This window comes from Salmo trutta, chromosome 21 (assembly GCF_901001165.1).
Source record: "Salmo trutta chromosome 21, fSalTru1.1, whole genome shotgun sequence".
Classification (NCBI taxonomy): domain Eukaryota; kingdom Metazoa; phylum Chordata; class Actinopteri; order Salmoniformes; family Salmonidae; genus Salmo; species Salmo trutta.
Window position 1 is genome coordinate 10,811,818 of NC_042977.1, and position 26,558 is coordinate 10,838,375.

At 44.2% G+C, this 26,558-nt stretch overlaps 1 protein-coding gene across 1 annotated transcript; it reads right to left on the minus strand.

The window, feature by feature from the left end:
• Window positions 1–2,823: 2,823 nt before the first annotated feature.
• LOC115156661 (E3 ubiquitin-protein ligase TRIM39) lies at window positions 2,824–10,645 on the minus strand. The gene is made up of 11 exons (XM_029704192.1): window positions 10,397–10,645; window positions 10,085–10,200; window positions 9,393–9,452; window positions 9,171–9,260; window positions 8,958–9,074; window positions 4,889–5,026; window positions 4,634–4,768; window positions 4,491–4,542; window positions 3,840–3,866; window positions 3,704–3,730; window positions 2,824–3,592 (listed from the first exon to the last, which is right to left on the minus strand). The coding sequence occupies exons 1-11, from the start codon at window positions 10,413–10,415 to the stop codon at window positions 3,060–3,062; spliced, it is 1,314 nt and encodes a 437-aa protein (XP_029560052.1). The 5' UTR covers window positions 10,416–10,645; the 3' UTR covers window positions 2,824–3,059.
• Between the last annotated feature and the right edge of the window lie 15,913 nt (window positions 10,646–26,558).

The following is a 26,558-nucleotide window of genomic DNA, read 5'->3' on the forward strand; positions in this document are numbered from 1 at the left end:
TGTTGCCGCCTGTTATAGACCCCACTCAGCTCCCAGCTGTGCCCTGGACACCATATATGAATTGATTGCCCCCCATCTATCTTCAGAGTTCGTTCTGTTAGGTGACCTAAACTGGGATATGCTTAACACCCCAGCAGTCCTACAATCTAAGATAGATGCCCTCAATCTCACACAAATTATCAAGGAAACCACCAGGTACAACCCTAAATCCGTAAACATGGGCACCCTCATAGATATTATCCTAACCAACTTGCCCTCCAAATACACCTCTGCTGTTTTCAATCAGGATCACAGCGATCACTGCCTCATTGCCTGCATCCTATATGGGTCCGCGGTCAAACGACCACCCCTCATCACTGTCAAACGCTCCCTAAAAGACTTCTGCGAGCAGGCCTTCCTAATCGACCTGGCCCAGGTATCCTGGAAGGATATTGACCTCATCCCGGATGCCTGGTCGTTCTTTAAAAGTAATTTCCTCACCATCTTAAATAAGCATGCCCCTTTCAAAAAATGTAGAACTAAGAAAAGATATAGCCCTTGGTTCACTCCAGACCTGACTGCCCTTGACCAGCACAAAAACATCCTGTGGCGGACTGCAATAGCATCGAATAGTCCCCGCGATATGCAACTGTTCAGGGAAGTCAGGAACCAATACACAGTCAGTCAGGAAAGCAAAGGCTAGCTTTTTCAAACAGAAATTTGCATCCAGTAGCTATAACTCCAAAAAGTTTTGGGACACTGTAAAGTCCATGGAGAACAAGAGCACCTCCTCCCAGCTGCCCACTGCAGAGGCTAGGCGACCCGGTCACCACCGATAAATCCATGATAATCGAAAATTTCAATAAGAATTTCTCTACGGCTGGCCATGCTTTCCTCCTGGCTACCCCAACCCCGGCCAACAGCTCTGCACCCCTCGCAGCTACTTGCCCGAGCCACCCCAGCTTCTCCTTCCCCCAAATCCAGATCGCAGATGTTCTGAAAGAGCTGCAAAACCTGGAGCCGTACAAATCAGCTGGGCTAGACAATCTGGACCCTCTCGTTCTAAAATTATCCGCCGCCATTGTTGCAACCCCTATTGCCAGTCTGTTCAACCTCTCTTTCGTTTCGTCCGAGATCCCTAAAGATTGGAAAGCTGCCGCAGTCATCCCCCTTCAAAGGGGGTGACACTCTAGACCCAAACTGTTACAGACCTATATCCATCCTGCCCTGCCTTTCTAAAGTCATTGAAAGCCAAGTTAATAAACAGATCACTGACCATTTCGAATCCCACCGTACCTTCTCTGCTGTGCAATCCGGTTTCCGAGCTGGTCACGGGTGCACCTCAGCCACGCTCAAGGTACTAAACAATATCATAACCGCCATCGATAAAAGACAGTACTGTGCAGCCGTCTTCATCGACCTGGCCAAGGCTTTCCACTCTGTCAATCACCGTATTCTTATGGGCAGACTCAATAGCCTTGGTTTCTCAAATGACTGCCTCGCCTGGTTCACCAACTACTTCGCAGACAGAGTTCAGTGTGTAAAATCGGAGGGCCTGTTGTCCGCACCTCTGGCAGTCTCTATGGGGGTACCACAGGGTTCTCGGGCCGACTCTTTTCTCTGTATATATCAACAATGTTGCTCTTGCTGCTGGTGATTCCCTGATCCACCTCTACGCAGATGACACCATTCTGGATACATCTGGCCTTTCTTTGGACACTGTGTTAACTAACCTCCAAAGAGCTTCAATGCCAAACAACACTCCTTCTGTGGCCTCCAACTGCTCTTAAACGCTAGCAAAACCAAATGCATGCTTTTCAACCGTTCGCTGCCTGCGCCCGCCCGCCCGCCCAACTAGCATCACTACTCTGGACGGTTCTGACCTAGAATACGTGGACAACTACAAATACCTAGGTGTCTGGTTAGACTGTAAACTCTCCTTCCAGCCTCATATCAAACATCTCCAATCCAAAATCAAATCTAGAATCGGCTTTCTATTTCGCAACAAAGCCTCCTTCACTCACGCCGCCAAACTTACCCAAGTAAAACTGACTATCCTACCGATCCTCGACTTCGGCGATGTCATCTACAAAATAGCTTCCAATACTCTACTCAGCAAATTTGATGTAGTCTATCACAGCGCCATCCGTTTTGTTACCAAAGCGCCTTATGCCACCCACCACTGCGACCTGTATGCTCTAGTCGGCTGGCCCTCGCTACATATTCGTCGCCAGACCCACTGGCTCCAGGTCATCTATAAGTCTATGCTAGGTAAAGCTCCGCCTTATCTCAGCTCACTGGTCATGATAACACCCACCCGTAGCATGCGCTCCAGCAGGTGTATCTCACTGGTCATTCCCAAAGCCAACACCTACTTTGGCTGCCTTTCCTTCCAGTTCTCTGCTGCCAGTGACTGGAACGAATTGCAAATTCCATGTGTAACTCTGTGTTGTTGTTTCTGTCGCACTGCTTTGCTTTATCTTGGCCAGGTCGCAGTTGTAAATGAGAACTTGTTCTCAACTAGCTTACCTGGTTAAATATATATATATTTTTTTAAACATCCCCACAGCATGATGCTACCACCACCATGCTTCACTGTAGGAATGGTGCCAGGTTTTCTCCAGACGTGACGATTGGCATTCAGGCCAAAGAGTTCAATCTTGTTTTCATCAGACCAGAGAATCTTGTTTCTCATCGTCTTATTCCTTTAGGTGCCTTTTGGCAAACTCCAAGCGGGCTGTCATGTGCCTTTTACTGAGGAATGGCTTCTGTCTGGCCACTCTACCATAAAGGCCTGATTGGTGGAGTGCTGCAGAGAAGGTTGTTCTTCTGGAAGGTTCTCCCATCTCCACAGAGGTACTCTGGAGCTCTGTCAGAGTGACCATTGTGTCTTGGTCACCTCTCTGACCAAGGCTGTTCTCCCCCGATTGCTTACAAACAGTGTGAATAATATGGGCCCTAAAATGGACTTTTGAGGAACACCTTTTGTAATCTCAAGGAATTGTGAGTTGAGACAGTCAGCAACTACACACTGAGATGTCCATAAAGTAAGCCGGACAGCTTGCATCAAGTTATTTTCCCTACAGAATAACCAGCTCTCTGTCTGTCTCAATGGTTCCAAACACAGGGTAAATCTTTCCAAAGTTATCAAAATTGACATTAAAAGTGTAAATGTGGCATCTTTCCTCTGCATCATAGAAGGATACCTGTCCCTCCTCTATGTCTAGGAACACCCCTAACCTAGAGGGTGGAGACTGGTTCAGTTTAATGACTGGTGCACTTAGAGCCATGAGCTCCCCAAGCTGCAGACGCAAGTTCCAGTAACCAGCATTTGTGTTCAGATTTGCAAAGCCATTCCTTGGTGCTGACTCTCTAACCACACCTATCCTCCACTCTGCCTTGCCCTTGACTCTCACCTCCCAGTAATGTCTCCCAGATGTAAAGCCCTCCTTTGCAAGCACACACCACCAGCCATCATACTTGTGAGAACTAGGACTGTATCCATCCCAGGGATCGAAAACATCCTCAATGACGGTGGCCATTTTCACTCTTTTCCTGTCAGCGGACAGTAGGAGATTTGGGTTGGCTGTTTTTTCATCCAGAGTGATCTCAACTGCAAAGATATTGAAATAATGAAGCTGTTAATCATACCAGAACAATGAAACAAGTCTTTTGGTTTTATCTCATTTGAATAAAATTTGCATTGGCAATAAATCATACCAACCTGATGCTTTCAAAATCAAGTTCCAAACTGTAATGAAAACAGACAACATTTAGGATCGCGTTAGCAACGACGAGCTACAAAACATATATATCTTTTTTTTTTTCCAAGCAGACGTGAACAGTGGGATTTGACGTACTTGAGTCAGGAACACGATTCAGAGTCACTAAGGGAAAAATATTAAGAAAACCAAAACATATTAGATAAATGAACTGATTAATACGATCTGTGTTGACTTATTTAATAACCTAATAAAAAGCATGAGCTGGAGCACACCAAGAGAATATTATTTTGTGTGGAGGTGCTGACTAACAGCGAAAAAAACTGTAAGGTATAAAAATAAATAAAGAGAGTCGCACGCTCTCTATATATAAACTCACAGTAATTTATTGGGTAAAACACCCTGAAGGTGGCACAGCGATACCGAAACGTTGGTGTTTTACCCAATACATTACTGGAAGTTATATATATATAACTTCCAGTAATGTATTGGGTAAAACACCAAGGTTTCGGTATATATACAGTATCTCACAAAAGTACACCCCTCACATTTTTGTAAATATTTGAATATATCTTTTCATGTGACACTGAAGAAATGACACTTTGCTACAATGTAAAGTAGTGAGTGTACAGCTTGTATAACAGTGTAAATTTGCTGTCCCCTCAAAATAACACAACACACAGCCATTAATGTCTAAACCGCTGGCAACAAAAGTGAGTACACCCCTAAGTGAAAATGTCTCATATATATATATATATATATATATATATATATATGAGCAGAACTCACCTCTGCTTCTGGACCTTTGTCTATTTCTAAGCCAATGCTTTACAATGGAACCCTGTGAAAACAACAGCAATGTCATATTACAGTTCAGCCGTATTTAAATGTCACTTAAAGACACATTCGATAAGTCTCTGTTTATGGCTGACCTCCTGCTGTTCCTGTTGCATGCTCCAAATGAGGAAGTCCATGACAGGGAGCATGTTGGGAAGCTTCCCCCTCTTCCACTGTCTTTCCAGATCCTGCAGTACTGAACACACCTCCTCACCCGGACACACTGAGTCCTGCAGAGACACAGAGACATAGGGTGATATTGTAGGATCATCTCCTTGTATTATGTATCATTGTAATGTTACAGATAATTTTTTTGCGGTTCTCTTTTTGTTTTAAAGTCTTCCTCTCACCTGTTCCATATCCTTGAGTCTCCAGGCCCACTCAGAAAGGGCTTTTGTGGCTTCCCTCAGTTTCTGTTCCCTGTCTGGTTTCTGTTGATCTGGAGGGTCATCCCTCCTCCTGTGTCTTGTGATTTCCCCTGCTGGTGTCTGGTAAACAGCAAAACAGGTGGTTTATTACAATCCTCTGTCCCAATTTATTACAATCACTGTCCCAATACTTTTGGAGCTCACTGTATGATTTACTGTTGAGAAATGCGAACAGAGAGCTGTTCGCATTTCTCAACAGTAAATCATACAGTGAGCTCCAAAAGTATTGGGACAGTGACAATTTTGTTGTTGTTTCGGCTCTTGTACTCCAGCACTTTGGATTTTAAATGATATAATGACTATGGAGGTTAAAGTGGAGACTGTCAGCTTTAATTTGAGGGTATTTTCATCCATATCGGGTGAACCGTTTAGATATTTTTGTACATAGTCCCCCCATTTTAGGGGACCAAAAGTATTGGGACAAATTCACTTATATGTGTATTAAAGTAGTCAAAAGTTTAGTATTTGGTCCCATATTCCTAGCACGCAATGATTACATCAACCTTATGACTCTACAAACTTGTTGGATGCATTTGCTGTTTGATTTGGTTGTGTTTCATATTACTTTGTGCCCAATAGAAATGAATGGTCAATAATGTATTGTGTCATTTTGGAGTCACTTTAATTGTAAATAAGAATAGAATATGTTTCTAAACACATCTACATTCATGTGGATGCTACCAGGATTACAGATAATCCTGAATGAATCGTGAATAATGATGAGTGAGAAAGTTACAGATGCACAAATATCATAGCCCCCCCAAAAAAACATTAACCTCCGCTGTTATTGTAATGGTGAGAGGTTAGCATGTCTTGGGAGTATGATATTTGTGCATCTGTAACTTTCTCAATGATCATAATTCACTATTCATTCAGGACCATATGTAATCATGGTAGCCATTGTATCATTTTAAATCCAAAGTGCTGGAGTACAGAGCCAAAACAATAACAAATGGTTCACCATCCCAATACTTCTGGAGCTCACTGTATGTTACTTCATCCAGAGCAACTGGCTGACAACACTGTATGTTACTTCATCCAGAGCAACTGGCTGTCAACACTGTATGTTACTTCATCCAGAGCAACTGGCTGACAACACTGTATGTTACTTCATCCAGAGCAACTGGCTGACAACACTGTATGTTACTTCATCCAGAGCAACTGGCTGTCAACACTGTATGTTACTTCATCCAGAGCAACTGGCTGTCAATACTGTATGTTACTTCATCCAGAGCAACTAGCTGACAACACTGTATGTTACTTCATCCAGAGCAACTGGCTGACAACACTGTATGTTACTTCATCCAGAGCAACTGGCTGTCAACACTGTATGTTACTTCATCCAGAGCAACTGGCTGTCAACACTGTATGTTACTTCATCCAGAGCAACTGGCTGTCAATACTGTATGTTACTTCATCCAGAGCAACTGGCTGTCAATACTGTATGTTACTTCATCCAGAGCAACTGGCTGTCAACACTGTATGTTACTTCATCCAGAGCAACTGGCTGTCAACACTGTATGTTACTTCATCCAGAGCAACTGGCTGACAACACTGTATGTTACTTCATCCAGAGCAACTGGCTGACAACACTGTATGTTACTTCATCCAGAGCAACTGGCTGACAACACTGTATGTTACTTCATCCAGAGCAACTGGCTGACAACACTGTATGTTACTTCATCCAGAGCAACTGGCTGACAACACTGTATGTTACTTCATCCAGAGCAACTGGCTGTCAACACTATGTTACTTCATCCAGAGCAACTGGCTGTCAACACTGTATGTTACTTCATCCAGAGCAACTGGCTGACAACACTGTATGTTACTTCATCCAGAGCAACTGGCTGTCAACACTGTATGTTACTTCATCCAGAGCAACTGGCTGTCAACACTGTATGTTACTTCATCCAGAGCAACTGGCTGTCAACACTGTATGTTACTTCATCCAGAGCAACTGGCTGTCAACACTGTATGTTACTTCATCCAGAGCAACTGGCTGTCAACACTGTATGTTACTTCATCCAGACGAACTGGCTGCCAACACTGTATGTTACTTCATCCAGAGCAACTGGCTGTCAACACTGTATGTTACTTCATCCAGAGCAACTGGCTGTCAACACTGTATGTTACTTCATCCAGAGCAACTGGCTGTCAACACTGTATGTTACTTCATCCAGAGCAACTGGCTGTCAACACTGTATGTTACTTCATCCAGAGCGACTGGCTGTCAACACTGTATGTTACTTCATCCAGAGCAACTGGCTGTCAACACTGTATGTTACTTCATCCAGAGCAACTGGCTGTCAACACTGTATGTTACTTCATCCAGAGCAACTGGCTGTCAATACTGTATGTTACTTCATCCAGAGCAACTGGCTGACAACACTGTATGTTACTTCATCCAGAGCAACTGGCTGTCAACACTGTATGTTACTTCATCCAGAGCAACTGGCTGTCAACACTATATGTTACTTCATCCAGAGCAACTGGCTGTCAACACTGTATGTTACTTCATCCAGAGCAACTGGCTGTCAACACTGTATGTTACTTCATCCAGAGCAACTGGCTGTCAACACTGTATGTTACTTCATCCAGACGAACTGGCTGCCAACACTGTATGTTACTTCATCCAGAGCAACTGGCTGTCAACACTGTATGTTACTTCATCCAGAGCAACTGGCTGTCAACACTGTATGTTACTTCATCCAGAGCAACTGGCTGTCAATACTGTATGTTACTTCATCGAGAGCAACTGGCTGTCAATACTGTATGTTACTTCATCCAGCGCAACTGGCTGTCAACACTATGTTACTTCATCCAGAGCAACTGGCTGTCAACACTGTATGTTACTTCATCCAGAACAACTGGCTGTCAATACTGTATGTTACTTCATCCAGAGCAACTGGCTGTCAACACTGTATGTTACTTCATCCAGACGAACTGGCTGCCAACACTGTATGTTACTTCATCCAGAGCAACTGGCTGTCAATACTGTATGTTACTTCATCCAGACGAACTGGCTGTCAATACTGTATGCTACTTCATCCAGAGCAACTGGCTGCCAATACTGTATGTTACTTCATCCAGACGAACTGGCTGCCAACACTGTATGTTACTTCATTCAGAGCAACTGGCTGTCAATACTGTATGTTACTTCATCCAGAGCAACTGGCTGTCAACACTGTATGTTACTTCATCCAGAGCAACTGGCTGACAACACTGTATGTTACTTCATCCAGAGCAACTGGCTGACAACACTGTATGTTACTTCATCCAGAGCAACTGGCTGTCAATACTGTATGTTACTTCATCCAGAGCAACTGGCTGTCAACACTGTATGTTACTTCATCCAGACGAACTGGCTGCCAACACTGTATGTTACTCCATCCAGAGCAACTGGCTGTCAACACTGTATGTTACTTCATCCAGAGCAACTGGCTGTCAACACTGTATGTTACTTCATCCAGACGAACTGGCTGCCAACACTGTATGTTACTTCATCCAGACGAACTGGCTGTCAATACTGTATGTTACTTCATCCAGAGCAACTGGCTGTCAACACTGTATGTTACTTCATCCAGAGCAACTGTCTGTCAACACTGTATGTTACTTCATCCAGAGCAACTGGCTGACAACACTGTATGTTACTTCATCCAGAGCAACTGGCTGTCAACACTGTATGTTACTTCATCCAGAGCAACTGGCTGCCAACACTGTATGTTACTTCATCCAGACGAACTGGCTGACAACACTGTATGTTACTTCATCCAGACTAACTGGCTGCCAACACTGTATGCACATGACATGTACTTATACTGCTTGTAGTGTTGTGTTTGAACCAGCGCCAGGTGAATCTCCAACATATGGGGGCAGTTTCCCGGACAGAGAATAAGCTTAGTCCTGGATCAACATCCCAAATTATTTTTAGTCTAGGACTAAGCTTAACATGAGTCCGTGGCAACTGTCCCATGGTGTATGTGTTATTTACCTGTTGTGTCTGAGATGAGTGTTTCAGTTCCTCAGCCCACTGCAGTATAAAGTCTTGACGCTCCTCTTGACAAGATCCATCCTCATTCACTGTGGTCAGAAGGGAGGTGTTGCTGATCTGTGAGGAATGGTACAGGACAACTGATTATGACTCATGGCCATGTAAGAGAACATATGATCACATACCTTCTTCTCTCTATACAGACTGACGTACCTGAACTACCTTGCTCAGTTCAGCAGCAAGCGCTCTGATGATACATTTAGACTCATCAAAGGTGAAATCTTCTTTCTCTTTGTTCGTTCCCTAAGGAAAGAGAGACAACGAATTGAGGGCTGAAAGGATTCTGCTGCTGTCTACTCCACATCATTGTGATACTGCTGTGGCATGTCTACTTTGTCTAAGCAGTAGACATACTATGTATTTAATTCACCTTACCTTTATTTGTGCCAACAACTTAAGTACTTTACGCTTGAGGCTTTTCTTCCCCTGTGCTAACTGTTGAATAGAACAAAGTATGGACATTACAATGACTGTTGCTGGTTTGAGAGTGAAGTCAAAAGACTACTGGCATTGAAAAGACTGGTTTGATCACAATACATTCCTGTCGAGAACAGGTTATCTGTATCTTGCCTTGCCTATAACCTGTTTTACTACTAAGATTGTTTCAGAAAATAATTGTTGGACTGTGGAATGCTGTCCAGATACCTGAAGGAATAATCTGAGTCCTGACTAACAGAAGAAAAAAAGAACATTCTGCATAGTGGAGCTCCTTCACAATATATTAGGGTTAATTTAAACTAGTGTTGGGGTTCCTGTTCCGTCAGATCAAGAAAGGTGCAGCATATATTTGTCTGTTTGATCAAAACTGAAACTGAAACTTCCTGACCCGTTTCTGTTAGGAGTTGTTTACCAGAAACTACACAGCACATAATGACTGGGTGAGAACTTGTCTAAGCATCTAATGCATATCAAATCTTGGCTGTAAGCACTACACCCTGAGCTGAGAAGGAATGCGCGTTCCACTGAGATACACAGTGCATGCATTGGCAGTTAAAACTAAAATACAACCCACTTCAAGGGGAATTTCGACAAAATAATTACATTCTCTAAACATTGGACTATCTTACCTTGTGTAAGCTCATTAATGGTTTGTTGAAAGGTTGTGAACAACAGGTTCTGTGATTGTTCTCTTTATTGCAAATTCTTCCAATGCTGCCACAACTGCCACCAACTCTCAGTATCGCTGCAACAATTAATAACAAAGAGCTGTGAGTCAGGTGAAGAAAAAAAAAGGTTTTGTGATAAATATCTTCAAAAGATGCACTTTGCCCTCTTTGTTGGTCTACTTCTAGTAGCTTAAATAGCTAGTATAATAACACTTCAGAAAACGGATATAACAGCTGTTATTGTTTATGTAAATGTAAAAAAGATCAACTTACAATCTGTCTGTAAAGCCATCTTTTTCCTATAATAGTGCTTTAAAACCCAGTGAGAGTACAGAATGCGGAATAATTTTCAGGAGTCCTGTTGTTCACCGCCATCCACAGAATTAAGAACTTGTTTTGACGATGATTTGTTTACAGTCTCCCGAATCTCCACCCACTAGCACCCACTGGTTCAATTCAAACAATGTTCTTTTTTTAAATGAATAAACAGAAAGTGAAATGGAACACAGTAATGCAGCTTTATTCCAATTACTGTCACTACAGTATAAAACAACCTAAAAACGAGTACAATATTGTACAACTAAAACATGGATTTGTCTCAAAAAGTTAGGTTGCTATGAGAACCCAAATATAAAATGAGAAATCATGCCATCTAGAGGTCAGAATAAACTCATACACAGTGAAGAATAAAAAGTAGACACAGTTTATAATTTAGACCTGTGAGGAGCAGCCCAGTCATTGGCATAAGGGGGAAACAGTATCACAACAAATGCCGCGTTCAAGACAACTAGGAAATATCCAACTTGCAAACTCGTTGTAGAAAGATGAGCTCCGAGTTTCCCACTTGGAAAGTATCACAATCGACCAGTAGGAAGCTCTACGCAAAAAGAAGTGCACAGATGCAGTCTAAGGCACTGCATCTCGGCGCTTGAGGCGTCACTACAGACATCCTGGTTTGAATCCAGGCTGTATCACATCCGGCCGTGATTGGGCGGCGCACAATTGGCCTAGCGTGGTCCGGGTTTGACCGGGGTAGGCCGTCATTCTAAATAAGAATTTGTTCTTAACTGACTTGCCTAGTTAAATAAAAATAAAATATTTTGACTATAACTTGACATGCACAATTTGTTTCCAAGAGATCATTCCCTTAGGGCTCAATTTAATCAGATCCGCTGTGGCCAACATCCGCATAGCGGTTGTTTTGGGAGTGTCGGAGGTGGAACTGCATTAGAGCTGTCAAATCCACAAGTGGCTTCTGGCATTATACCTAAAGCGGATATTGCCATTGGCTGCACAGATGCAGCCTTGTTAACAAGTTGGAACACTGGAATGTGAGACATAATCTACACCTCGATTAGGATGATAGAAATCCTCATTATTTTATTTAATGATTTTTTAAATTTGAGCATAATTATTTCTATATAGCCTACAATTTACTCAACTTCTAACCCGAGTGGGGTGTGGCTTCATGACAATGATCGCAAGAGAAACTGCTCAGTGATTTGACGGCTCCAACGCAGTTCCACCTCTGACATCGCCCAAAAATCTCCTATGCGGGTGTCCACTATCGTGGTTAATGCTTGATCTGATTGAATTTAGGCCTTAATGTCAAATAGAACTTGGTTACCATGTCCTCAGAACTTAAGATATTCATGTTCTAGACACGTTTCATGGGAACGTTGCAAGAAGATTCATGTGACCATTTTTCTGAGGGTTAGGAGAATATTCCATCAACATCCCACCAAACATACACAATATATCGTTGCCATGTTCAAAGACCATAAGACATGAATGTTCTAGGCACGTTTCATGGGAACGTGGCAAAAACATTTGTGCCCCCCTCCCCAAAAACGACATTACACATCATGTTACTGTTGCCGAGCCAATCAAGGCCCTGATTGGTGAACCATTCAAAGCTCTTTGTTTGTAAGATTGGGGATACTCACACTCAGTGCTTTTCAAGATAGTGTGCATGTCCAATTAATCAGTAAATTATTTTTCAACATGTCCTCAACTGGGATTTGAAGTCATAACCTCTTGGGTCAGGGTACTCAGATCTTCCTGCTACACCACCATGTCCATGTCAGGGATCAGTGAATCTGACTATTCTCTCAATGATTTTATTTACTTATTTCAACAATTTAAGGGCTCTCTGTATAGTTATCTAATGCTTCGCGGGGCATATTACCCTGTTTTAATGATATACTCCTCAATCACTATGATCATTAAAAATAATTGTTGAGTGTACATCAAAGTGCATCCATCCTACCAAGTTGTTTCAGATCCAAGTGTCTAGGGAGGAGGGGTTAGGGTTTCTTCTGGACAAGGCCTAACTGTACTGGCCCAATAAGCACATGCCCTAGAGATATCCCTTTTTTTGGGGGGATGCCAGGTGTTCATCATTGGCTCTGGTGGTCTGGGTTCGAGACCCGCTAGAAGACTCACCCTACTTTCACATTCTTTTCAATATATGTTAATGTAATTATTTTACAACAGTTACAATACAGGTACAGTATATGATCTAATTAAAATGTGTTTCTCATTGAAAGGTGGGAATCGGTAGAATTCTAGATAGCTGAGCATCTCAAAGAGAACTCTCTATCTTCTTTTTGAAATCCACACCTCAGATATCATGTAGAGCAAATGTGTCTCTGATAAGGAATCACATCAGTTCTAGTCATTGCATTTCTATCTGGAACGTTCCTCATTTATTGCCAAAACATGGCCCAGGTGGTAGTGTTGCTTCTGATAGAAACATACCCAGAACACTGTTGCCATATTATCAGAATATCAAAAATGAGTATTTTTTACGGTTGCACATCTGTACTTTCTCAGATTTGCCAGTTAAGCAATGATGATGACAGTTATACCAAAACAATACACAACACAGAGTTCCATCTCCAAGTTTTAATGTGGAAAAACAGACAAATTGCAACAGAATCACTTGGGACAAGTTACAAATATCCCAATATGTTAAAAGGGTCATCTGCAATTACCTACATCCATTCTTGAACTTTAAAAATGTTTAAATTCCTGTTACTTCTGCATTTCACTAGGTGTCAAATGGTGAAATTGTGAATTTTTTCAACTTCCTGTTACTTTAGTAATTCAACACATGCGGTAAAAAAACTCAACAGACTGAAATGCAGTTCAACTTTTGCAACAATAGTACTAGATACCAGATTATTACAATTTAATTACTAATCATGGTCTATTATTGAATGTTATTTTAGGTTCCATGATGGGAGCTATTCCAGGTGTTTCCTCCTGCTGATGAAGTGAAAGATAAAGATATGTTGATTGTTCAGAACAAGGATGTGGTTTGCAGAATGGCAGGATATGGGCTCCACTGCAAATGTTCTGACTGCAAATGTCTCATGTTTCACAACTCTTGCAAAAGCAAATGTTCAATTGACTGAGCACAACAAACAAATTCACAAAGTTAGTTGTTCCCCGCACAAAATCGCTATTTCAATTTGCATATTGCACATTAATCATACTGCTCAAAATGGATAACTTAGTGCCTAATTTACGTAAACCGTTTGAGAACTGATGAACCCTTAGCATTTCTATATTTCTGCCGTAAAAATGTATCTATTGGAAGGTTAAACAAAATCATATATGGCTGATTGCTTCAGTATAGTAGGGCAAAGTGGAAAGAGTCATTCTATTGCCTCCGACTGCAAGGCACTACAGAGGGTAGTGTGTATATCCCAGTACATCACTGGGGCCAAGCTTCCTGCCATCTAGGACCTCTATAGAGGAAGGCCCAAAAAATTGCCAAAGACTCCAGCCACCCTAGTCATAGACCGTTTTCTCTGCTACTGCACGGCAAGCGGTTCCGGAGCCCCAAGTCTAGGTCCAAAAGGCTTCTTAACAGTTTCTACCTCCAAGCCATAAGACTCCTGAACAGCTAATCAAATGGCTCCCCGGACTATTTGCATTGTCCCCCCCGCCGCCATTTGTACGCTGCTGCTACTCTGTTTATTTACCATGCATAGTCACTTTACCTCTACCTTCATGTACATATTACCTCAATTACCTCAACTAACCTGTGACCCCACACATTGACTCTGTACCGGCATCCCCTGTATATAGCCTCACTACTGTTATTTTATTGTTGCTCCTTAATTATTTGTTGTTTTCTATTTCTCTATTTTATTTTTTATTTATTTTATTTATTTATTTATTTAACACTTTTTTTCTTAAAACTGCATGATTGGTTAAGGCCTTGTGTCACGCCCTGACCTTAGAGAGACGTTTATTTTCCTCTAGTTTGGTTAGGTCAGGGTGTGATGTGGGGTGGGCAATCTAGTTTGTCTATTTCTTTGTGTTGAGCCGAGTATGGTTCCTAATCAGAGGCAGCTGGCTATTGTTGTCTCTGATTAGGAATCATACTTAGGCAGCCCTTTTTTTTTTCCACCTTAAGTTGTGGGATCTTGTTTTTGTGTAGCTGCCTTTGAGCAGCCCCAGAATGTCACGTTTTCCTGTTTTGGTGAGTTTCATTTTCATTTAAAAAAGATGTGGAATTCCATGCACGCTGCGCCTTGGTTTATTTATGATCAGGAGTTCGAAGATGGCGATCGTGACAGCTTGTAAGTATTTCACTCTAAGGTCTACACACCTGTTGAATTCGGTGCCTGTGACAAATCAAATTTGATTTGATGTGCTACCATTTGAAATGATGGTGTAGTTTACAATGCACTGCTGAAATACTTGGATTGAAAATTAAAGTAAAAGAATATATGAATGTCATTGAGACACACTGTAAACTGATGGTTTTATAGTTTCAATTCAAATAACTTGTATTTCCTTGGCAGGAACTTCATGTGTGGTGATGAATGGTACAGGTGTCCTCTTTTTTTTTAAGCCCATGACCATGTGTATGAGGTGTATACTTTAGTTTCAAAGCAGATTTGTTTAAAACTACCAAGAAACACTCTGGATGACCCTGATTTAGCCCACTGCAGAAACAGGTTATTAATCCCACTTTGTAATGCATCAAAATGTGGGAAAAGGCAAGGGGTGTGAATACTTTCTGAAGGCACTGTAGAATAGTTGCAGCCTCCTCCATGCTGTGGTGAACCTCATGAACCTTCCTGACAAAATGTACTTGTCAGGTCCCTCTCAAATGCCAGCTGGACAAGCTGGGCTTTTTGTTGATGTAACATGTTGCGTCTGTGTTCACTGAATACGTTCTTCAGGATGGAGAAGGAATTTTCACACATTGCTGCTTAAGGCTATGGGGCAGTATCCTGAATGACATGCCCAAAGTAAACTGCCTGTTACTCAGGCTCAGGATATGCATAGAATTGGATAGAAAACACTCTGAAGTTTCTAAAACTGTTAAAATAATGTCTGTGTAAAACAGAACTGATATGGCACGCAAAAACCAGAGGAAAATCCATCCAGAGTTTTTTTTTGAGGTCACAGGCCATTTCAATGCTGGCCTATGGGATATACAAAAAATAGCTCCCAGATTGCAGTTCCTATGGCTTCCACTAGATGTCAACAGTCGTTAGATAGGGTTTCAGGCTTGTTTCTTGAAAAACGAACAAGTGATTTATTTTATCGCTGTTTGTGATTTTTTTTTAAGCCGGTGCTGGTTGAAAAAGTATTTTGATGTGAGGGCGCTGTCCTCACATAATCGCATGGTATGCTTTCGCCGTAAAGCCTTTTTGAAATCTGACAAAGTGGTTGGATTGACAAGATAAGCTTTTAAATGATATAAAACACTTGTATGTTGATGAATGTTTAATCTTACAATTTTGTCATTTGAATTTGGCGCGCTCCAGCTTCACAGGATGTTGTCGATTTTTGAACCCGCTAGCGGGATCCGAGCCCTAATCCAGATCCATGTTTCAGTGCCAACAGCACAGTTGGCACTGCTGACAAAGGCCCGCCTTATCTTTGAGAACCCTGAGTGGGCAGTACCTCATGACAGGGTTCGTCAACAAATTTGTTCTGAGCTAATAGTCCACGGGCCATAACATAATTAGTATATAATATTAGCACAATTAATACACCACAAATTGAAAAAAGTTAACACATCTGGTTAGTACATAATACGTTCAGTGACAATAACATAATAATTTTGATCTGATTACGCTTATAAAATCACCAGGTCTCTATTCAATTATAATTTTGTCTATTTCTGTCACACCCTGATCTGTTTCACCTGTCTTTGTGATTGTCTCCACCCCCCTTCAGGTGTTGCCCGTCTTCCCCGTTCTCCCATGTGTATTTATGCCTGTGCTGTCTGTTTGTCTGTTGCCAGTTTGTCTTGTTTGTCAACCCAACCAGCGTTTTTGTGTAAACTCCTGCTTTTCCCCAGTCTCTCTTTTCTCGTCCTCCTGGCTTTTGACCCTTGCCTGTCCTGACCCTGTACCCACCCGCCTGACCACTCTGCCTGCCTCTGAGCCTGCCTGCTGCCCTGTACCTTTGCTCGACCTCTGCCTGACCTGAGCCTGCCTGCCGTCCTGTACCTTTGCCCCTGTTGCTGTAATAAACATTGTTACTTCGGACACGGTCTGCATCTGGGTCTTACCTTGATACCTGATAGTACGAACTGGCCATGACTGACCCAGCAGACCCGGGCCAGCTGCGGAACGCCATCTCCCCCCAGGGAGACACCATCAGTATTCACAGGGAATTGCTTCGTGGCCTTGTGGAGGGGGTTCAAACGTTGGCTGAATGCCATGACCGGCCGTTGGACAGTTTGCTGGAGAAATTCCAAGGATTGTCTGGGAGGCCACCTACCGTGGTGGTAACCCCACAGTTGCTCAGCGACTCAGCTGCTAGCAGCACCGTCTCATCGGTCACTACACCTTCTCAGAGTCCTGCTTACCTCGTCCGGAACGCTTCAATGGAGAGCCGAGCACCTGTCGGGCGTTCCTAGCTCAGTGTGCCCTCGTCTTCGAGCTTCAGCCCTCCTCCTTCCACTCGGATCGCTCCAAGATAGCCTACCTCATCACGCTGATGTCCGGGAGGGCTCTCACCTGGGCTACTGCCCTGTGGGAACACCAGCCGGCCATGTGCGCTAGTCTGGAGGGGTTCGTGGGAGAAGTGAGGAAGGTCTTTGATGCCCCGTTCTCCGGACGAGAGGCCATCCGGAAACTAATCCAGCTTCGGCAGGAATCCCGCAGTGTAAATGATTATGCGGTGGAGTGCTTGGCAGTGGTGGAGTGCTTGGAATCAAGAGGCACTGTTCAATATGTTCCTGCACGGTGTCTCGGAGGAGGTCAAGGACGAGCTTGCAGCTCGGGAGTTGCCTACGGAGCTCGATTCCCTCATCGCTTTCAACATCCGTATCGATGGGCGATTATGGGAATGACGGAGGGAGAGGAATTTGGATTACACTCGCACGCCCAGGGATCCCACCTTGCCTCCGAGTCATCCCGGAAGCTGCCGACGGTCTCGTTGCCGAGAGAACCCGAGCCTTCCCGACCTGTCCCGAGGGCTGCCGAAGACGGCAGAGTCACCACTTCCTGAGCCTATGCCAATAAGCAGAGCTGGGATGTCGCCAGCAGAACGGCAATACAGGATTGACACAGAGTTGTCTGTATTGTGGGACTTGGTAATTTTGTGTCCTCTTGTCCTTTAAAGAAACCAGGCTCACCGGTAGGAGCAAGTACTCTGGTGGGCCATATGGACTATGTTCCTGCTTCCCCTGCTCGCACCCCTTTTCATGCCATTCTGCTGTGAGGAGACCAGTCCAAATCTCTCCGGGTTCTCATTGACTCTGGGGCCGACGAGAGCTTTTTGGATGCTACCCTGGCATCCGAGCTGAACATCCCCATTCAGCCACTTTCCATTCCCATGGAGGTTAGAGTGCTGGACGGGTGCTCTATAGGCTGAGTCACCCACAACACCACTCCCATCAACCTACGGGTGTCGGAACCACAGCAAGGCTATCCAGTTCCTGCTCATCAAGTCCCCTGTGGTTCCCATGTTATTGGGATTCTCCTGGCTCCAACAACAATCCTCTCATTAACTGGTCTCCTGGTTCCATCATGGGCTGAAGCCCGTTCTGCCATGCCCATTGCCTGAAGTCAGCACAACCTGCCCCGGGACGTCTTCCTGGGGGCTCGGAAGGTGCCCAGGACCACTCCACCATTCCCGCAGAGTACCAGGACCTCCGGGAGGTGTTCAGCAAGGCCCGAGACACGTCACTTCCGCTGCACCGACCCTATGTCTGCGGGATTGACCTTCTCCATAGCACCACGCCACCCTGGGGATGTCTTTGTCGGGAACGGAGACCAAGGCAATGGGGACTCCCTAGCTGCTGGATTTATCCGTTCCTCTTCCTCTCCCGCCCGTGCATTGACTACCGGGGACTCAATTAAGGACCGTTACCCACTACCACTAATCTACTCGGCCTTCGAGCCACTCCAGGGGGCCACTGTTTTCCAAGCTGGATTTACGGAATGCCTACCACCTGGTGCGGATACGAGAGGGGGATGAGTGGAAGACCACCTTCAACACAGCCAGTGGCCACTACGAGTATCTGGTCATGCCCTTTGGCCTCACCAATGCCCCTGCTGTGTTCCAGGCTCTGGTGAATGATGTCCTCCATGACATATTGAACCAGTTCGTTTTCGTCTACATTGATGACATCCTCATCTTCTCCCGCTCCCCTCAAGAACACGTGCTCAACGTCCGGCAGGTCCTTCAATGCCTTCTGGAGAACCAGCTGTTTGTGAAGGCGGAGAAGTGAGAGTTCCATCACTCAAACCATCCCCTTTCTGGGTTACATAATCTTTTGCTGGGAGTGTCCAGATGGATCCCGGGAAGGTGAGAGCAGTGATGGATTGGCCTCAGCCTACGTCCAGGGTGCAGCTGCAATGTTTCCTGGGGTTCGCCAACTTCTATCGCCGCTTTATCCAGGGTTACAGCACCCTGGCTTCCCCCCCTGTCAGCACTCACCTTGCCCAAAGTTCTGTTCACGTGGTCTCCAGCTGCTGACCGGGTGTTCCAGGACCTCAAACATCGCTTCACCACAGCTCCCATCCTGGTTCATCCTGACCAATCTTGTTAGTTTGTGGTGGAAGCCGATGCTTCGGATGTTGGAGTGGGGGTTGTCCTGTCCCAGCGTTCTGCCCTTGACCTCAAGCTACTTCCCTGCGCCTTCTCCCATCGCCTCAACGCCACGGAAAGGAATTACGATGTGGGGAATCGCGAGCTTCTTGCTGTGAAGATGGCTTCGGCGGAATGGAGGCACTGCATGAAGGGGGCCGGAACATCCGTTCATCGTGTGGACTGACCACAAGAACCTGGAGTATCTCCGCACCGCCAAGCGCCTCAACTCCAGGCAAGCCAGATGGGCCCTGCTGTTCACACGGTTCAACTTCTCCCCCTCATACCGGCCGGGATCCAAGAATGTCAAGCCGGATGCACTGTCCTGCCGCTATAGCCCCATGACGACTACCCCAGAACCCGAGACCATCCTTCCCACTTCATGCCTGGCGACGGCACTCAGCTGGGGAATAGGGAAGCAGCTCCGTGAGGCGCAGCGTTCCCAGCCGAACCCCGGGGGGGGCCCTGATAACAGGATGTTTGTTCCTGACCCGGGCCATCTCCTCCAGGCTTGCCTGCTACCCGGGCGCCCGTCGAACCCTGGCCTTTGTGCGACAGCGCTTTTGGTAGCCTTGTTTGTCAAGCCAACCAGCGTTTTTGTGTCAGTTCCTGAATTTCCAGTCTCTCTTTTCTTGTCCTCCTGGTTTTTGACCCTTGCCTGTCCTGACCCTGTACCCACTCGTCTGACCACTCTGCCTGCCTCTGAGCCTGCATGCCTGTCGTCCTGTACCTTTGCCCCACCTCTGGAATACCAACCTCTGCTTGACCTGAGTCTGCATGCAATCCTGTACCTTTGCCCCTGTTGCTGTTATGAACATTGTTACTTCGACACGGTCTGCATCTGGGTCTTACCAGATGCTATTCGTTGATTGGTGGGGGGAAAACAGGTCTATTTAGCCTACACTACTTTTATGAATGTAAACATTCGTTCAGAACAATTAGCTTGATAGCAAGATACTTTTGATGCTTTTTAAGAGCATAATTTTAAGGTGGATAATGAAAATCAAAGTGTCAGGGAAGAATGTACAGAGATATGCGTTCATCTTACCATCTTTTCCCAGTGCCAAGGCAGTGTCTTATTTGCAATGAAAATGTTGCTGTTTTCAAACAATTCAATCTCAGACGTCATTATGAATCTAAGCATGGAACTTTCAAAGTGGATTTCCCTCCCCAAACAGGCCCGACGCAGAAACCTTGAAGCGTTAACTGCAAGCTACACACAACTTGAGACCTTTACTAGGAAGCTTGAGTTGTTTGATTTGGACTTGTCATCTGGAAGGCTACTACACTTCAGCACACTGAAGAAATGACAGGCGGAAAGGGGGATACCTAGTCAGTTGTCCAATTGAGTGTATTCAAATGAAATGTGTCTTCCGCATTTAACCGAGAGGGACCAGGCCGCAGTATTGTCACAGAGCAGATGGAAGATTTCATCAAGCAGCCGAGGGACAACTTCTCCATCAGATTTGAAGACTTCAGCATGCCCAATGATATCATTGACTTTGTACATGATTCTCTCACAGTCTGCCTAGGTGGAGAATTCTCCTCCCTTGCTAAGAAAATGATACCCTAGCTGGATGAGGTTGCAATTCAAACTGAGCTGATTGAATTCCAGACATCGAAAACTTGCATTTTATGTGCTAACAATGTTTGGATCGACTTACACCTGCAAGTCCTAATATTTCTCTATAAACGCAATATGGATGCACGACAGGAACCGGCTTTCACAAGTCAATCGAGGACAGCCTACCGCATCAAAATCACATCCATCTCACGCGACATCCACAATATCGTGTCCAAGGGGAAATGCAACTTTTCCCATTGAGTAAGTAACTTAATGGACTATATGACTGACTCCAGGGCTTTGCCTGAGGCAAGAGACGTGGGTGGACACGCTCTCACGTCCTGAAGGAGCCGGGTGGACGGTCGCCAGGTAGAGCTCCAGCTGTAGTAGGAATCCCTGGCATCCGGCAGCCGTCCCCTCATACTCCCTTGGGAGCGTGAGCCGAATCCCGCTGGGACTGGGTGAAGGAGGGGTGGCCAGTGGGGTCGACGGTAGTGGGGCTGGTGGAGGCGCTGGAAATCCTCCTCTCTCCCAACAATCCATTGTCTGCAGCACGCAATCCATGGCGGTGCCCAGACGTTGCAACATGGTCGCGTGCTGCTGGACGCGCTCTTCTACCGCCACAGGGAAGGCGTCTGCTCCTGCTGACTCCATTCATTTGGGTGAGGGATTCTGTAATCGGCCTGTGTAGCTGGTGGGGAGGAGTCAGGCGCAGGACAGCAGATATGAGTAAGGAACGTAATTTACTCAAGGAATCAATAAATACAACACAAACTAGCCCACAATAACGGACCGTATACAAACAAACAAACACTCACAAAAAACCATGGGTGAACAGAGGGTTAAATAATGAACAAGTAATTGGGGAATTGAAACCAGGTGTGTAAAACAAAGACAAAACAAATGGAAAAATAAAAGTGGATCGGCGATGGCTAGAAGGTCGGTGACGTCGACCGCCGATCACCGCCCGAACAAGGAGAGGGACCGACTTCGGCGGAAGTCGTGACAGTATTTGGTAGTTGTTCGGGAATTGTTAGATTACTTGTTAGATATTACTGCACTGTCGGAACTAGAAGCACAAGCATTTCACTTCACTTGCATTAGCATATGCTAACCGTGTGTGTGTGACAAATATGATTTGATTTGCTAAAATGTATGTTTCTTTCATTCAGTTCATTGTTTCATTTGATTACAGTACACCTATGTTGTAATTGTATCTGAACAATACATGTATTTTTTGCATCAATGATTGTAAAATATGTCTTCAATGATTACACCTTTTTTCACACATGGGATGGAAATTGTGTGTATTGCCTAATGTAAAAACATTGTAATGTACTGTAATTTACAGCACTGTGGCATAATACTTTCCAAATGCAATTTTGAAACATGTATCTAGCATTTTTTGCAATTGGATTTGCTGGTTGTTAAAACTCTTTAGGGATAGAGGGCAGCATTGGGAAATTTGGATGAAAGTGTGCCCAGAGTAAACTGCCTGTTACTCAGGCCCAGAAGCTAGAATATGCATATAATTAGTAGATTTGGATAGAAAACACTAAAGTTTCCAAAACTGTTAAAATAATGTCTGTGTATAACAGAACTCATATGGCAGGTGAAAACCTGAGAAAAATCCAACAAGGAAGTGGGAATTCTGAGGTTTGTAGTTTAAGTGAATGGCTATCGAATATCCAGTGTCTGTGGGGTCAGATTGCACTTCCTATGGCTTCCACTAGATGACAAGTCTTTAGAAGTTGTTTCAGACTTCTATTGTGAAAGGGGAGTGAATAAGAGCACTCTAAGCAGATAGCCCAGGTGAAGGCCTTTAGTTTAGTCACGCATGTGGCTGTGAGCGCGAGCTCCGTTCCCTTTCCTTTCTAATGAAAACAGCATTGTCCGGTTGAAACATTATTGAATATGTATGATAAAAACACCCTAAGGATTGATTAGAAACATTGTTTGACATGTTTCTACGAACTCAAATGGAACTTTTTTGACTTTGCGCTTTGTGTATTTGGATTACTGGACTACAAAAAGGAGGTATTTGGACATAAAGATTAACTTTATCGAACAAAACGAACATTTGTCTAACATGGAAACCTGGGAGTGCCATCAGATGAAGATCATCAAAGGTAAGTTATTCATTTTAATGCTATTTCTGACTTTTGTGACACCTCTCCTTCTTTGGAAAATGTCTGTATGGTTTTTGTGGCTAGGCGCTGACCTAACATAATCGCATGCTGTGCTTTCACCGTAAAGCCTTTTTGAAATCGGACACAGTGGCTGGATTAACAAGAAGTGTATCTTTAATCGTATGTATAACACTTGTATTTTATATCAATGTTTATGATGAGTTTTTCTGTAATTTGATGTGGTGTAATCTGCATTTTCATCGGATGTTTGTTAGAGACAATGCATTTCTGAACATAACACGCCAATTTCAAGTGAGGTTTTTGGACATAAAGATTAACTTTATCGAACAAAACAAACATTTGATGTCTAACATGGAGTCCTGGGAGTGCCACCAGATAAAGATCAAAGGTTAGTGATTCATTTGAACGCTATTTCTGACTTTTGTGACACCTCCTTCTTTGGAAAATGGCTATTTTATTTTTTTATTTTTTATTTTTTTTGTGGCTAGGCGCTGACCTAACATAATCGCATGGTGTGCTTTCACCGTAAAGCCTTTTTGAAATCGGACACTGTGGTTGGATTAACGAGAAGTTTATCTTTAAAATGCTGTATAATACTGTATGTTTTCAGGAATTCTAATTGAGATTTCAGTTTGAATATATATATATATAGATATAGATATAGATATAGATATTATATATATATATATATATATTATATATAAATATCTCTTTATATAAATATCTATATCTCTGTTCTGAAAGGCACCAGAGTCTGCAACATCACTAAGCAAGGGGCACCACCAAGCAAGCGGCACAATAAAGAGCAAGCAGCTCTCCAATCAGATCAGGGACAAAGTTGTAGAGAAGTACAGATCAGGGTTGGGTTATAAAAAAAATATCCGAAACTTTGAACATCCCAAGGAGGAGCATTAAATCCATTATTAAAAAATGGAAAGAATATGGCACCACAGCAAACCTGCCAAGAGGGCTGCCCACCAAAACTCACGGACCGGGCAAGGAGGGCATTAATCAGAGGCAACAAAGGACCAAAGATAACCCTGAAGGAGCTGCAAAGCTCCACAGCGGAGATTGGAGTATCTGTCCATAGGACCACTTTAAGCCATATACTCCACATAGCTCGGCTTTACGGAAGAGTGGCCAGAAAAAAGCCATTGCTTAAAGAAAAAAATAAGCAAACACATTTGGTGTTCGCCAAAAGGCATGTGGGAGTCTCCCCAAACATATGGAAGAAGGTACTCTGGTCAGATGAAACTAAAATTGAGCTTTTGGCCATCAAGGAAAATGCAATGCCTGGTGCAAACCCAACACCTCATCACCCTGAGAACACCATCCCCACAGTGAAGCATGGTGGTGGCAGCATCATGCTGTGGGGATGTTTTTTATTGGCAGGGCCGGGGAAACTGGTCAGAATTGAAGGAATGATGAATGGTGCTAAATACAGGGAAATTCTTGAGGGAAACCTGTTTCAGTCTTCCAGAGATTTGAGACTGGGACAGAGGTTCGCCTTCCAGCTGGACAATGACCCTAAGCATACTGCTAAAGCAACACTCAAATCAAATCAAATGTATTTATATAGCCCTTCGTATATCAGCTGAAATCTCAAAGTGCTGTACAGAAACCCAGCCTAAAACCCCAAACAGCAAGCAATGCATGTGAAAGAAGCACGGTGGCTAGGAAAAACTCCCTAGGAAAAACTCCCTAGAAAGGCCAAAAACCTAGGAAGAAACCTAGAGAGGAACCAGGCTATGAGGGGTGGCCAGTCCTCTTCTGGCTGTGCCGGGTGGATATTATAACAGAACATGGTCAAGATGTTAAAATGTTCATAAATGACCAGCATGGTCAAATAATAATAATCATAGTAGTTGTCGAGGGTGCAACAAGCACGTCCGGTGAACAGGTCAGGGTTCCGTAGCCGCAGGCAGAACAGTTGAAACTGGAGCAGCAGCATGGCCAGGTGGACTGGGGACAGCAAGGAGTCATCATGCCAGGTAGTCCCGAGGCATGGTCCTAGGGCTCAGGTCCTCCGAGAGAAAGAGAGAAAGAGAGAATTAGAGAGCATATTTAAATTCACACAGGACACCGGATAAGACAAGAGAATACTCCAGATGTAACAGACTGACCCTAGCCCCCCGACACAAACTACTGCAGCATAAATACTCGAGGCTGAGACAGGAGGGATCAGAAGACACTGTGGCCCCATCCGATGATACCCCCGGACAGGGCCAAACAGTCAGGATATAACCCCACCCACTTTGCCAAAGCACAGCCCCCACACCACTAGAGGGATGTCTACAACCACCAACTTACCGTCCGAAGACAAGGCCGAGTATAGCCCACAAAAATCTCCGCCATGGCACAACCCAAGGGGGGGGGGGGGGGGGGGGCGCCAACCCAGACAGGAAGACCATGTCAGTGACTCAACCCACTCAAGTGACACACCCCTCCCATGGACGGCATGGAAGAACACCAGTAAGTCAGTGACTCAGCCCCTGTAATAGGGTTAGAGGCAGAGAATCCCAGTGGAAAGAGGGGAACCGGCAAGGCAGAGACAGCAAGGGCGGTTCGTTGCTCCAGCCTTTCCGTTGACCTTCACACTCCTGGGCCAGACTATACTTAATCATAGGACCTACTGAAGAGAAGTCTTCAGTAAAGACTTAAAGGTTGAGACTGAGTCTGCGTCTCTCACATGGGTAGGCAGACCATTCCATAAAAATTGAGCTCTATAGGAGAAAGCCCTACCTCCAGCTGTTTGCTTAGAAATTCTAGGGACAATTAGGAGGCCTGCATCTTGTGACCGTAGCGTACGTGTAGGTATGTACGGCAGGACCAAATCGGAAAGATAGGTAGGAGCAAGCCCATGTAATGCTTTGTAGGTTAGCAGTAAAACCTTGAAATCAGCCCTTGCCTTAACAGGAAGCCAGTGTAGGGAGGCTAGCACTGGATTAATATGATCAAATTTTTTGGTTCTAGTCAGGATTCTAGCAGCCGTATTTAGCACTAACTGAAGTTTGTTTAGTGCTTTATACGGGAGCCGGAAAGTAGAGCATTGCAGTAGTCCAGCCTAGAAGTAACAAAAGCATGGATACATTTTTCTGCGTCATTTTTGGACAGAAAGTTTCAGATTTTTGAAATGTTACGTAGATGGAAAAAAGCTGTCCTTGAAACAGTCTTGATATGTTCTTCAAAAGAGAGATCAGGGTCCAGAGTAACGCCAAGGTCCTTCACAGTTTTATTTGAGACGACTGTACAACCATCCAGATTAATTGTCAGATTGAACAGAAGATCTCTTTGTTTCTTGGGACCTAGAACAACCATCTCTGTTTTGTCCGAGTTTAAAAGTAGAAAGTTAGCAGCCATCCACTTCCTTATGTCTGAAACACAGGCTTCTAGCAAGGGCAATTTTGGGGCTTCACCATGTTTCATTGAAATGTACAGCTGTGTGTCGTCTGCATAGCAGTGAAATTTAACATTATGTTTTCGAATGACATCCCCAAGAGGTAAAATATATAGTGAAAACAATAGTGGTCCTAAAACGGAACCTTGAGGAACACCGAAATGTACAATTGATTTGTCAGAGGACAAACCATTCAGAGACAAACTGATATCTTTCCGACAGATAAGATCTAAACCAGGCCAGAACTTG